The 13,599-nt window shown below is 49.5% G+C and overlaps 1 protein-coding gene across 1 annotated transcript in view; it reads left to right on the top strand.

Moving 5' to 3' along the window:
- The first annotated feature begins 1,258 nt into the window (after nt 1–1,258).
- The window catches only part of LYPD8 (LY6/PLAUR domain containing 8), a 39,215-nt gene continuing 26,874 nt past the window's right edge, over nt 1,259–13,599 (top strand). Inside the window, exons 1-4 of the mRNA XM_039885591.1 lie at nt 1,259–1,354; nt 1,690–1,809; nt 3,188–3,331; nt 4,487–4,618. Of these exons, the coding sequence (XP_039741525.1) occupies nt 1,300–1,354; nt 1,690–1,809; nt 3,188–3,331; nt 4,487–4,618 (451 nt within the window). The 5' untranslated portion in view covers nt 1,259–1,299. The remainder of the gene's footprint in view (nt 1,355–1,689; nt 1,810–3,187; nt 3,332–4,486; nt 4,619–13,599) is intronic.

Below are 13,599 nucleotides of genomic sequence, written 5' to 3'. Positions count from 1 at the left end.
TGTAAGTGTATCTGTGGTGTGTGTAGGTTATATGTGAGTATGTGATGTGCTGTGCGTGTACATGTGTGTGTTATACATGGTGTGTGTGTGCTGTGTGTGATGTGTTCTGTGGTGTATGGTATTTGTGTGCAATGTGTGTGAGTGTGTGTTATACATGGTGTGTGGTGTGTATGCATTTGTGTGCATGTATGTGTTATGTGCTGTGTGGTATGTGTGTGTGGGGGTGCAGTGGGAGGCGGCAGGCAGCTCCCAGGTGAAGGTCCTACCCCTTGGAAAGACATTTGGAGCTGTGTTAGCGTGGATGTTCCCATCAATGCTTCGTCTGCAGGCTTGTCTCTGCAGATGGGCAGCCACATTTATTGCAGCTTGTAGCCTGGACTGTCAACAAGGCAGGGACTGTTCTGAACTCGTGCTGGCTGCCCCAGCAGCCACTAGCCCCATATGGCAGCTGCACTTTGGGATATGGCTGGGGACTGACACTCAGCAAGTCCCCTTTTGTCCAAAGTTAGTAGAGCTGAACCTCAGCAGCCTCAGTTCCGGTTGCCGTTTATGGTGAATCGGTGGTGGATGCGGAAGGGCTCAGCACTGGCAGCTCCTTATGTGCATGGATGCGGCAGTGATGACATTGCAACCAGGGCTGACACCATTCTGATTCAGTCCTGTAGGCCGGTTCTAGGTGCCACCTCCGTCGGAGGCTGTGTGGGTGGTGGTGGGGACCTAGGCCCACTGCAGCTCTGACACCTCCCAAGAGTGTGCCCTACACCTTGAGTGTGTGACTTGGCCTTTCTGGGACTTGTTTCCCTATGAGACAAGGGTGACGCTAGTAGTGGTACCTGTCTGCTGGGTGGAGGGGTTACACGAGTTGGTGTGTGTGGAGTGTGTAGGACACAGTGAGTCCTCAGCAGACTACTGGGGTGGTGGCTACAGCCCCTAAGTGTGCACTGTGAACATGTCAGAGGGCACTGAGGGATGGGCATCATGCTGGATGGGAGAGCTTAGCCTATTTCCTGGAGCCCCACTGCCAGTGTCTCTGCAGAAAAGCCCAGTTGTGTTTCAGTGCTCTGAAGGGGCGTGTCTGTGGACTGCTGGAACTGGGGAATGCAGACTGGCCTGGAGTGAGGGCCAGTGGAGTGTACAGCACGGCTCTGTCCCCAGCTGAGGCCAAATGTGTCACAGGGACAGGCTGTGTGCCAGGCTTGTTCAGGTGTGATGATATCCTGAGGCTGCCTTCACTGTGTCTCTGCAGGCTTAGGTGCTGTGGCCACTGTCCGTATCCTCAGAGACGTCAACTCCAGCACCATGAAAGGCATCCTCCTGGCTGGTGTCCTGGCAGCACTCACAGTGGTGTCTGCAGGTGAGGGGAAACTGTGTGGCTGCCTTTTGGGGTAAAGGCCCTGTTTTCCACGGCATCAGTTTTCTCCTCCTGGTGCTCTGGGATCTCCTATGTCAAGGTGTGGTCAGGGCACAGCAGGAGACCCCTCTGTGAGCAGGACCTCAATGGAGTTGTTCTGGGCTATGAATCAAGGTCTGTGGACAGTGGGGAGAAATGATGGGTTGGCTCCATCTCACAGCCTCAAGTTTGGGGGGCCCAGAGGGAAAGGGAGCCATCCATGCTACTCTCCTCCCTTAAGGTGGGCACAAGTCACTCTTGAATGAATGTTGATGAGTCTGGATGTCTTGTCTCCCCAGAAGGTCTGAGCTGTGTGCAATGTAACTCCCTGGAGAACTCCTGTGCCAACCAAAACGTCACTGAGTGTCCCTTAAATGCCAGCGTCAGCTGTAGCAGTTTCCTGATTAACGCATCACTGGGTGAGTGTGGGAGTGTTATCCACCTATATCTGGGACTTGTACTGGGCAGGAGGAAAAGAGGGCCATGCAAGGACAGAAGGGTCACAAAGGCCGCCCTGGGGAAGACATGGGAGCCAGATAGGGTGAGAGGCAGAGCCAGGCAGACACGTGCCCTGTGGCTCCTTGAAATGGTTGCCCCGGATAGACACCTGTTAGACTTATGTCAGTAGGTGTGAGAAGCAGGGACAGCTCCTGGTTAAACTCCAGTGCAGGCCATAGGCTCAGTGCTGGGTTCCCCCATCCCGGACGTCCTCCATGCCCTTCCTGCCCCCCATCCCACCTGGTCCACTCAGACCCTGTCCCAGGGCGCAAGCTCTGGCATGATCATTTCCTCTCAGAACACTCAGGTTTCTTTTTAACTTTCGGCATATACATTTTGAAACATACACAAAAGCAGGAAGAAGAGTACAATAAACTGCCCATGCAGCCACCATCCCGTGTCAGTAATTATCTACATTTTGCTATTTTTTCCCATACTATTTTAAAGCAAACCTAGCGGCATTCTCTCATAAATATTCATCTCTGATAAGAACTTTTTCTTTTTACATAACGACTATACCATTATCAAACCTAAGAAAATTACTCGTAATTCTTTAATTTCTTCCAATACCCAGGGTACCTGAAAAATGTTCCAATTGTTTCAAAGATGTTATGTTAGAGCTGCTGTGTTGGAATTTGGATCTGAAGAAAATGCTCACACTGCGTTTTGCTATTCGTCATGTTGTGTCTAATTTGTTTTGTAACCTTTACAACCACTGTTTTGCTCAATCTCATTGCTTTGTTGGGAAAGCAGAGCTATTTGTCCCGCAGCTGTCCCATTATCTGGCTTTGGTCCATTGCTTTCTGTAGCATCATCTCACTGTCACCTGTTCCTGGCTTCTCCTGATAACTGGGCCCAGGCTGTTCCGTGGGCCTCTCTTAAGTGACCGGAATTTCTGTATGGAAGTTGTCCTTCATGGCTCCACCCGCGGTTCTTGACACTTGGAATGTGGTCGGTGTGGTTGGTGGCCACACTTCAGAGAGCACAGGTAGTGGTGGCGCTGACCGGAAGCTCCTTGGCCCTGCGGGTGCAAGCTCAGTGAGGGTGCAGCTAGTCTGTGCTGCTGTTTTCTGAATTTTCTGAGACGTAGGACTGCAGTGGGCCCCAGGGCATCCAGGCTACCCTCAGCCTTCCCCCTGTCATCTCTGATGACTTGCTGCTCAGGGATGGGGCTGCCTCCTGGGGGAGGATTTTTATTTTTGCAGGAGACCCTGCTCAGCGTCTCCAAAGTCACAGCGCATAGCAGTGTGCTGAGGCCTTGGCCTGCGGCAGTGGCAGCTCACAGCCTTGTTTGTGCAGGCAAGGTGTACCAGGACAAGTCCTGCTCCGCGTACAACTGCAGTGATGGGCTGGTGGACTTCGAGGTCCACGTGAGCGATGAAGAACGCTTCCACTTTGAAAGCGAGTGCTGCCAAGGGGACTCCTGCAAGAACGCCAGTGATGGTGGGTGCTGGCCAGCGCCACAGGTTCATCTGTTCTTCAACTCCACTTCTCCCTTCGCCCTGGTGCTCAGAAGTCAGTGACATCTCGATAATGGTAACAGATGACCATAACAAGTACTGGAGAAACAAATGGGGCGGCCAGCACTGCTGCGGTGCTGCCCATTTCTCAGCAGAGGCGGGAAGCACAGTGCCGCCGGCTGTGTGTGGGACTAGATGCTCACCAGTGGTTCTCAAACTTTGTGGGAGCCTTCCCGCTTTTAAAAATCTTAAACATTATTGAGAACCCAAGAACCTTTTCTTTATGTGCACTATATTTACCAGTGTTCACTGGATTAGAAATTAAAGCTAAAGTAAAAACCTTTATTAGTTCACTAAAAAGTTATAAAACATGTCTACATTAATAACATTTTTACATAGAAAGAACTATATTTTCAAAACATTCAATGAGAAGAGTGTCACTGTTAGTACTTTCACAAAGCCCTTCAGATTCTGGCGTGGGAAGACAGCTGTCCCTTTGCTCTGAGTTTAGTCTGCAGCCATTTCACCAGCAGCCTCTGGAACCCACTGCTCTGTGAGGGAAGAAAAGGGAGAGGCAAATGCCACCTTAGTATTCTTATGAAAATGGTGTTGACCTTGGGGACTCTCTGAAGGCACCTTGGGGACCCCAGGGGTTCCTAGACAACAGTTTAAGAACTGTTGCCCCTCATTTTAAAAAGGAGAAAATGTGGCCTGAAAGGCAATGGTCACAGAGCACAGTATATCAAGAGCGGAGCTCAGTCTCCGGTCAAAGGGTAAAAACGGCGTGCATGCGTTTGCTCAGAGCAGAATTCAGTGATGGTCACACATCTGCTGGCTCATGTTTGGTTTTGGCTCACACCTCACCTTTCCTTCCTGAGACCAGCACACTCGTGGACCACAGTCCTTGGAGACCAGTGGGTCTGTGGGGGTGGATGGCTGGGACCAGGCAGTAAACACTGGAGGGCTGTGGGCGTGGGATGAGTATGTCCTGCAGGCAGGGTCTGAGGCCCCCACACATGTAGCCGCCACACTCCTGGGGTGCCTGTGGGATGCCTCTGCCTGCCCTGCCTTCCTCCAGGGCAGGGCCATGTTCTATGCAGTGACACTCTTCTGAAGTAATGCCTCTTCATCTGCCCAGCTTCTGCACAGAAAGATGAGCCCAGCATGGAATGCCCTGCATGTTATAGTGTTGCTGAAACGTCCTGTGTTGAGAAATTCCGGAAGTGTCAACCAGGAGAACTCTGTGTTAATCTAGTTGCAGAATTTAATGGTATGTCTTAGAGTTCCAGCTCCTTTTATGGAACTTGAGTGGAACCATATCAAGCCTTTGGCCGTAAGTTTGGGTTAACAAGAAGGGCTGGGGAGGTGAGCAGGGTGCAGGGTAAGAGCAGAATGCCAGTGAGAAAGCGAGGCTGTTCACCAGCCCCAAGCTGCTTGCTCTGTCTGTCTCTCTCCTCCAGAGCCAACCCTCCTGGACTGCTGTCACTTGAACTCTGCTCTCCTGTGACTTTTAATCAAGCCAGGTCCATTTAGATGCACCAGTCCCTCTTAGTATTTACCGCTTTACCAGGTTTTGCTGTTGTGTAAGAGTGTGCGGGTGTGACTTTCATTTCCTTTTATATATACATTTTTTTTTTGCTACTTGTCACTGAGAGTTAGTTGCTGGCTTGTGAAAGCTTGGACATCTGGAAGAAAGAGTCAAACTGGGCTTTATAGCCAACCAGTTGTTCTTTTCCACAAAAGCAAATTGATATTAATCATTATGATACTGAAATTAACAATTAAAATAAAAGGTAATGTTTTAATTTTTAAATATTCAGGCCAATGTGATGCGTGAGCATTTAAAGAGTAAAATACTGACTAGTTAGGGAGAGTGGATTACTGTTTAGGAACCACCTTCCAATTTCTCATCTGCTGTACGTGGACCAGCTCCTTGCAGCGACCAGGGTGTCTTTCCGTTTGGAGAGGGGTGGGGAAGGCAGTCTGGAAGGGAACACATCTCCCTCCCATGTCTATTTAGTGGCTGAACTGCATGGAGGGTGCAGCTCAGCCTCGGGTGGTCCAACAGGAAAGGAAGAGGCCTGAGGCTAAATGAACAGTCAGCCAGTTTCTGCCATGACATGCGTGGCTCAGAATGATGAGTTTCAGAGCACCGACACCCATGCATAGTTTGATTTCAAGTTGTTAAATGGCAATGATGACATTGGAAATCAATGCTTAATTGAAATCACAGACTTCTCCTTTGGGCCAAGCATCACACTTACCTTAAACTTCTTTTTACTTTTTAAAAAATAGACTTTATTTTTTAGAGCAGTTGTAGGTTCAAAGCAATTGAAAGGAAAGTGAAAAGATTCCGATATACCTCCTGCCCCCACTCCACATGCATGGACTGCCCCACTATCAACCCCACCAAAATGGTACATTTGTTATAATCCATACATCATTACCACCCAGAGTTCATAGTTCCACATCAGAGCTCACGCTTGTGTTGTACTTTCTGTGGGTTTTGGCAAATGTGCAAGGACAGGTACCCACCACTGTGGCCCCAACCAGAACAGTCTCACTACCCTGGGAACTTCTGTGCTCTGTCTGTCCATCCCCAACCTCTGGCAGCCCCTCACCTTCTCACTGTCTCCAGAGTCCCCCTTTATCAGAATGTCATACAGTATTAGCTTTTTCAGATGGACTTCTCTCACTTGGTCCTGTGCACTTTAAGATCCTTTTACTTTGGAAAACTCCAGGGTGTCTGCACACTCTGACACTCAATTCTCAAGCTGTGTCTGAGGTGGCAGTGACTTTGGAGGGCCTCTTCTGTCTGCTCACGTTGTTCCCAGGTGTCTTCTGGTGCAAAGGATGGATTTTTTAAAATTCATAGTGTTTGACTTATTCTGAAAGCAAGATAGATCAAAGTCACTATAAATGTAGGATTTTTGTTTGTTTTTGCCAAAGTCACTTTAAAAAAATACTGTAGACATGTGCCAAGCAAAATGTCTCCCTAAGTCACTGTAACTCAACTCCCGGCATTGACATGTGCTGTAAATCCGCAGTGGGTGGCTTTCTTCCCTGATGTATTTCAATTTTCCCCTCTTCCTCAGTGCAAGTTTGGATCTAGCCTGCCTCAGATCAGTAGCCAGCTCCTGCCCCTTCTTCTTTGAAAACCGCCCATCCTCAAGGGCTGTTGGAAGCTGACAGAGCAATTTTGGCATATAGTGAATGCTCAGTAAAAGGTTGCCACTGTCACAGCCACATTTTCTTTGCAAATTCTTCAGCCTTTTCCTAGGAATGGCGCCGTTGAATTGGTTATCACAGCAGACTCACATTTAAAGTAGACACATGGAACTGTCTGCATCCTCTCTGGCTGTTCTTCCCTCAATACTGGCAAAAGTCTGGCTCAGAGAACAGCGTCCAGTGAGGAGTAGGAATGGGAAGCAAACCCTACAGAGCCAAACCCCTCCTGGCGGAAGCAGAGGGCTGCAGCGGGTCTGAGCAGTCCTTGGGCTTCGCCACCTGCCAGCCATGTAGGACAGCACTGGGATCTGAGTCCAGGGTCCAGCTCTATACTCCCATGAGCTCAGGTCTGACTCCATGGACCCTGTGCGGGGACCCCTGTGTGTTCTGGGTGCCAGCTGCTTCCTCCTGGCTCGTTTTAGCTCTCATAGGTCCCTGAGCACTTGGGTGGAAAGGGCAAAAGGCTGAGGCTTTACTGTTCCATCTGCATCCACAGAAACGGAGTGGCTCATGCTGAAAGGCTGCTCCAACATCAATAAGTCCACCTGTGAGCTCCTGTCTTCTGGAAACCAGACGATTGGAAAAGTCTGGTTCAAAATGTTTGAGTGTATAGACAACAGCACCACCTCAACGCCCATCCCCACCTCAACGTCCATCTCCACTTCAAAGTCCATCTCCACCTCATAATCCATCTCCACCTCAAGGTCCATCTCCACCTCAAGGTCCATCTCCACCTCAACGTCCATCCCCACTAAGCTCATCCTGACCACTACCCACAGCACTGCGTGCAAAGTCTCCTTCGCCCCCGCAGGCCTTGTCAGCCTCCTCTTGCTGGGGTTGCTGCTCTGAGAATCCTCTCCTCCCCTACTTGACTTCTCGGTAAGTGGCAGTTGCAGCCCTCTAGACTGGGCCCTGTGACAGCCACATTGCTCTTCATTATTAAAGTGTTGTTCACTCACTAGCCAGTCTGCCCTGGGGTGCTCTGGGTGGGGCTTCCTTCTAGACACTGTCCAGCATCACCCTGCAGCTCTCCACCTTCAAGCCCGAGCACCTCCCTGATGCTTGCGCACCTTGCTTCTGAGAAGCAGCTCTTTTCACCTGACTGGAAGCCCTGCCCCTCGAGGGACTGATATGCCACACTCGGGATATCCCAGCTGTGCCCTGCAATGCCCTGTGCTTCCCCCAGTGCTGAAAGCTTGCTCTTCAGCAAATTATCCTGACTGAGGTCAGAGGTCTACAGTGAAGCCGTCTAAGGCCTGGTCACCATAGGGCCCAAGAAGGGTTCTGAGAGGTGGCCGAAGGCCAGCAGTCTCACCGCCTCCCAGGTGGGGGCATAATGCTGTCGGTGCCAGCATTATGACCAGGTGTCCTATAACTTTGCAAGGAATGGAATGTGGCCACAGAGCCCCAGTTCCTTCTCTCAGAAATCCTATAGTCAAAGGCAGAGCCCTTGACTCCATGTCAGATGCCCAGCGGGCAAGAAAACCATTCAGTCCAACATGTACAGAAGAGCAGTCTTGGTGAATGAGGTGCCCTTGAGCTAGACTTGCAAGAATGGGGTGGTCTCTTATAAAAATTGTAAAGTTGTGAAACAATGGAGTCTTCTTCGTCTAGGCTTCCTGACAGTGTACCAAGGGCAAAGCCATGAGAAAGGCCATTTGGTGTCCCTCATCATCACATATAATCTCTCTTCTCTCTCTCTCTCTCAGTTTTTTATTTTGAAATAATTTTAGATTGACCACAATGTTGCAAAAACAGTGCAGAGTTTCAGTGCCCCCTCTTGCACCTCCCTTTCCCATTGCATCTTACACAACCACACTACGATTACTGAGCCCAGGAAATTAGTGTTGAGACAACGTGGTCAACTCACGGACCTCATTAGCATCTCACAAATTTTCACTCATGTCCTTTTTTTTCTAGTCCAGGATCCAATTCTTTGCATTTAATTGTCTCCTCTGTCTCCTACAACCTCTGATAGTTCTGGAGTCTTTTTTTCATTGACTAGTTATTTGGCAGAATGTCCCTCAATTTGAGCTTGTCTGAAGTTCTCTTATAATAAGATTGATGTTATGTATTTTTGGCAAGAATCCTTTCTCCGTGCATCTTGCAAGAGGTCCAAGTCGATGTGTCCAATCACTGGTGATGTCAACCTTGATTGCTTTGTTAAGGTGGTATCTGCCAGGTTTCTCCACTATTAAATTACCTTTTTTTTCCCCTTTGCAATTAATAACAGGCTAAGTCGTGCTGCTGTAACAAGTAGATCTTAGGGAGAAAAAAAAACCTTAGAGATTTAGCACACAGGAAATTCACTCCCAGTTACTTAACCTGTGCAGTTTCCTGACTGGACAGCCATCCTGGGTGGCTCCCTCCAAGAATGAGGCTCCTTTTATCTCAAGCCCCTCTCCCCGGGGACTGCTCAACTGTCTGTTGGCTGTTGGTCCGGGTTCTGTATCCAGCTGGCTGAGAGGTACAGAAAGAGCCTGGAAGGCCTGGCTGTGGCTTTCTCCACTTATTGGCCACAAGTAAATCACATTGCTTGGGAAGAGCTAGTTTATCCACATGCATGTTGCAGGTTCTGCCTCAGAACCTGTATGGCTCTGTGGTCAGAGACATGGCCTCTAGATCCAGAATATGACTTCAAATTCTGGTAACAGACCCATGAAAAGACGCTCATGGTCACTAGTCACCAGAGAAGTGCATCTCATATCACACTGAGATATCGCCTCACACCTGTCATTAATAAGTCAACAAACAAGTATTGGCGGGGATGTGGAGAAAAGGGAACACTCGTGCATTGTTGGTGGGATTGTGAATTTGTGCAGCCACTGTGGAACACAATGTAGAGATTCCTCAAAAAATTAAAATTAGAACTACCCTATAATCCAGCAATTGTACTTCCAATAAAACCCAAAACACTAATTTGTAAAGATCTATGCACCCCTAGGTTCACTGCAGCGCTATTTACAATAACAAAGATATGGAAGCAATCTAAGTGTCCATCAATAGATGAGTGGATGAAGAAGTGGTATATATATATACAATGGAATATTACTCAGACATAAAAAAGAATGAAATGATCCAATTTGTGACAACATGGATGGACCTAGAAAGTATTATTCTAAGTAAATAAGTCAGACAAAGACAAATATCATATGATTTTATTTATTTGTGGAATCTAAAGAACAAAAGAAACAATCAAAATACAAACAGACTCATAAATATAGGGAACAAGCCAGATGGGAAGGGTTATGGAGAGGGGTAAAAAAGGCGAAGAGATTAAGAAGTACAAATTGGCAGTTAAAAAATAGTCATGGGAATGTGAAGCACAGCATAGGGAATATAGTCAATAATATTCTAATAACTATGTATGGTGTCAGATGAGTACTAGACTTATCGGAGGATCACTTTATAAATTATATGTGTCTAAACACTATGACGTATACCTGAAACTAATATAAAATGACACTAAATGTCAACTCTGATAGGAAAAAAAATTCCTGCCCTGGAACTTTGGCCACCAGCCACCCCCTCTTCATGCATCAGTTTCCTACTTACATTGCAAAGATAGTAGTCATGTCTGCTGCGTGGGATTATGAGGGCTGCCAATGCAATTTTGGTGAGGACGACATGCCAACCACTGGCAGAGGCCCCAGGGTGAGGGGGGCTACCAGAAGTGGTGGTGTGGGAGGTACAGCCCTGGCCCACTTCCTTCAAGCCAGGCTGACCTCACTGAGCCTGTATTGCTTCCAAGTCTTAGGATCCTCATCCCAAGGCCCCCGTGGCTGCTGCAACCATAACCCTACGGACCACTGCTGCATGCATCTCTGCATGATTCCTGGCTCCAGGCAGCCAAGGGCAGCAGCAGAGCTGACCTGCTCTGAGAATCTCCTGGGAGCCTGTGAAGGCTCATGTGAGGAGGCAGAGTAACCAGGAATGGAAACCTGGGTATTGAGGATTGGGAAGGTGGCCAGAGGGTGGAGGCCAAGCCCTAGAAGTTGTCCACATACTGCACGGACTCAGGCTTTAGGCCGAGGGCCAAGGGGCTGTGGCACAGGCAAGCGCAGGAGGAGGGGGCATCGGGTACTATTCTGGGAGGTGTCCACAGATGGCAGAGTACAGGTGGGAAGACACAGGAAGCTGAGACAGAGAGGCAGTGTAAATGGAGGAGCGGGACCTGCCCAGGCAGATGCCCTTTCACCCTCCCCTGAGGGCAGTTCATACCCAAAAGATGCACAGCTGTTTCCTTGGCAGCTCCTGCCTCCTCATCCAGAGCAAGGAAGACGGCAAAGTGTCACTCCTGTTCAGTGTCCCCCTTCCCTTCCCCGCCGTCCATGTAAACTCTGGGCCGGTCTCGGATGGCCCACTGGGGTAAAACCCTTTGAAGAGTGCCACCAAAAGCTACACTCACATTGTATAGCCAGACCACTCACAAATCATTCCTCTCTTTCCATAGCACTTTACAGTTTGCAAAGCTCTTGTGCTCAGCTGATTTTCTATCATTTGGAATCAGCTTTATTTGGGTATGATTCACAGAAAATATGTGCTGACTCACGAGTTCAGACAAACTTGTCCATGTAGGCACTCCGCCAGTCAAGGTATAGGAATGCCACCCTTCCTCAAGTTCCCATAGTCCTTTTAGTCCACCCATTTCAGCTTAGGGGCCCACTGCGTTTCCACTGCCCTCACCCGAAAGACAGGTAGCTCTTCTGCTCACACTCCACTGGGCTGAGTGGTGACTTGGAACCACTTGGATTAAGGCAATGGGCAGTGTAGGCCTGGAGGTCAGCATTTCCAACAATTCGGCCCCATGGAGGGTATGGTCAGGGGGCCGAGCCCACTGACTCCACATCCTCCCACTACCAACTCATGGCCTGGGCGGGAAGACAGGAGTGAGTGGGCTTCTCTTCTGTGTGAACTGGATATAGCGCTTCTCACTTCAATTATGAACTGAACTAAATGTCCACATAATTCTCCATTTGAAATGTAAATTACACCGAAGCTGAAACCACTAATTACTGTAAGTCTCGTCAATGTCCTTTTTTTAACTGGGTAGGTGAATATGCCTATGGCTGTGAGAGGACGCAGTCTCCAGTTCTGCAGGGACCTTCAGCACCAAGTGACTGTGAGTGTGAGCATGGGGTGAGGAGGGCAGAGAGAGGGCCAGTTGTGATGGGCAGTGAGAGACCAGCTACTTGGGCCAAGTGACTCCAAGGTTTCCGGTGTCCCCAAAAGAGCTACCAGCAAGTGACCAAGAAAGCTGATGTGTGAGCAGTTGGAACCATGGAGCCTGGGCCTCACCATGTCAGTCTCAGAACTAGTATATAAAGGAGGATGAGGTGGGTGCTTCCTTGGCAGCCAATGTCAACCCAGAAGCAGGTGGCCTCCAGACTGTGGCTCGGGAGGCAGGACTCACACACAGATGGGTGGTGGTGGCATGCCGGGCTGGCACAGAGGAAGCTGCGCCTCTGCTGCCCACATTCCCCAGGGACTGTCACGAAGTCTCCAATCCCAGTACTTTCTTGGTCCGAGAACTAGCTGCAGTCTCCATCAGCTGACTTGTGATTGGAAACGTTGTTTGCGGGGAGGGCTTGCAAGGAAGCTCATCTGGAAGGCAGAAGGCTGGCGAGGAACCCAGGAAGAGATTGTGAGGAGGCTCTTCAGAAGACTGAATTAGGGGGTCCAGGGCTTGGCCCGGCCCCACCTCTGAGTGGTCTGGGATCAACCCAATATCAGAACTGACGAAGCGAGTAATAGTGGCAATGATATAGAAGTCATACTCCCTGTGAGCATATGGCACCGCACACACTGTGTGGGCAGCTGCCCCTGGGCCTCCAGATGCTGCAGGCTCCTCCCGCCTGAGTCCCTTTAGAGCCATGTGAGGACTTGGCCTCAGGCACCGCCCTCTTCAGGCTTCAAGGTGGGTGTGAAGGGGCAACAGGCAACTTGGGAGAACTCAGGGTCCTCAGTGAGCATAGTGGCCTGGGGGCCTGGCGACGGCCATGCTGCCTCCTCAACTCCCAGCAGGTGTGGTGTTGGCTGGGAGTGGGCTCCAGGTAGCTTTCTTCCTGCCTCCGGCTTTTCATGTTGCTTTTTGTCTTTTTTTCTCAGAGTCCACTGCCTCATTTGTGTTCCCTGAGCCCATTTCACCTGCTCTCACTTCTTCCTCTCTAAACTGGACACAGTGCAGAACTGAAGTTTATCTTTGCAGTTCTTACACTGACTAGTTTCTCTTGCTTCTCTTCAAATTTCTCACTTTTTACTTATTTGAGCCAAGCGTTCATTTGTTTGCTTGTTTGTTTGTTTGTTTATTTATTTTCCTCCTGAGGCCAGTGACCTTCTTGGCAAAATGATTCTCTGTCCCTTACCTTACCCCGGAGCTTGGAAATGGCCTGGCCTGAGCTGCAGAAGGTGTGTGCTCTGCTCCAGTGCCCACCATGCAGGGTAGCCTTCCAGAAGGGGCCTATTTGCACTCTGGTATGGACATGGTGCCCCCAAGAACCCTCTTGGAGACTGAGGCCTCTCTTGGGCCAGTCTCTTGTCCAGGTCACTCTGTCTGGTCAACTTGGCTTTGCAGATGGCACCCATGTAAGGGCAGCACACGGTGCCTGATCCTGGGCCCTTGCTGAAACTTCTTTTCTCAGCTGACGGTGCATTCCAGTGTCTCTCTTCCTGCCCACAGGGTCTCCGCATTTTCCTACTGGTTCACTGTAGAGAGCCGGATCTGAGCTGGATCTGTGGCCGAAGCACTGGCAGAGCCATGCTTGACTGTGTTGCAATCTGCCAAGGGCAGAGAAGCAAACAAAGAACAGACAGCTGCTGTGGTTTAGCACAGATAACCGGGTACAGACAGGCCTTCAGAAGATTATTATTGCCAGGAAGTTTCAAGTCCTGAGGAGAAGACTCCCACCCCCTCTTTGACTTTTAGGTGTATATAATAAATGCGCCGAGCTTGCCTCGGGGTCACTGTATCTCTATCAGAGTGCAGTGTCCCACCTGGCCCCAGCTTTTCCTATATTATGTCTC

The sequence above is a fragment of the Pteropus medius genome, unplaced genomic scaffold (assembly GCF_902729225.1).
Source record: "Pteropus medius unplaced genomic scaffold, Ma_sr-lr_union100, whole genome shotgun sequence".
Lineage (NCBI taxonomy): Eukaryota > Metazoa > Chordata > Mammalia > Chiroptera > Pteropodidae > Pteropus > Pteropus medius.
Note: the sequence above shows the minus strand (reverse complement) of the source record. Positions and strands in the feature narration are given on the sequence as shown.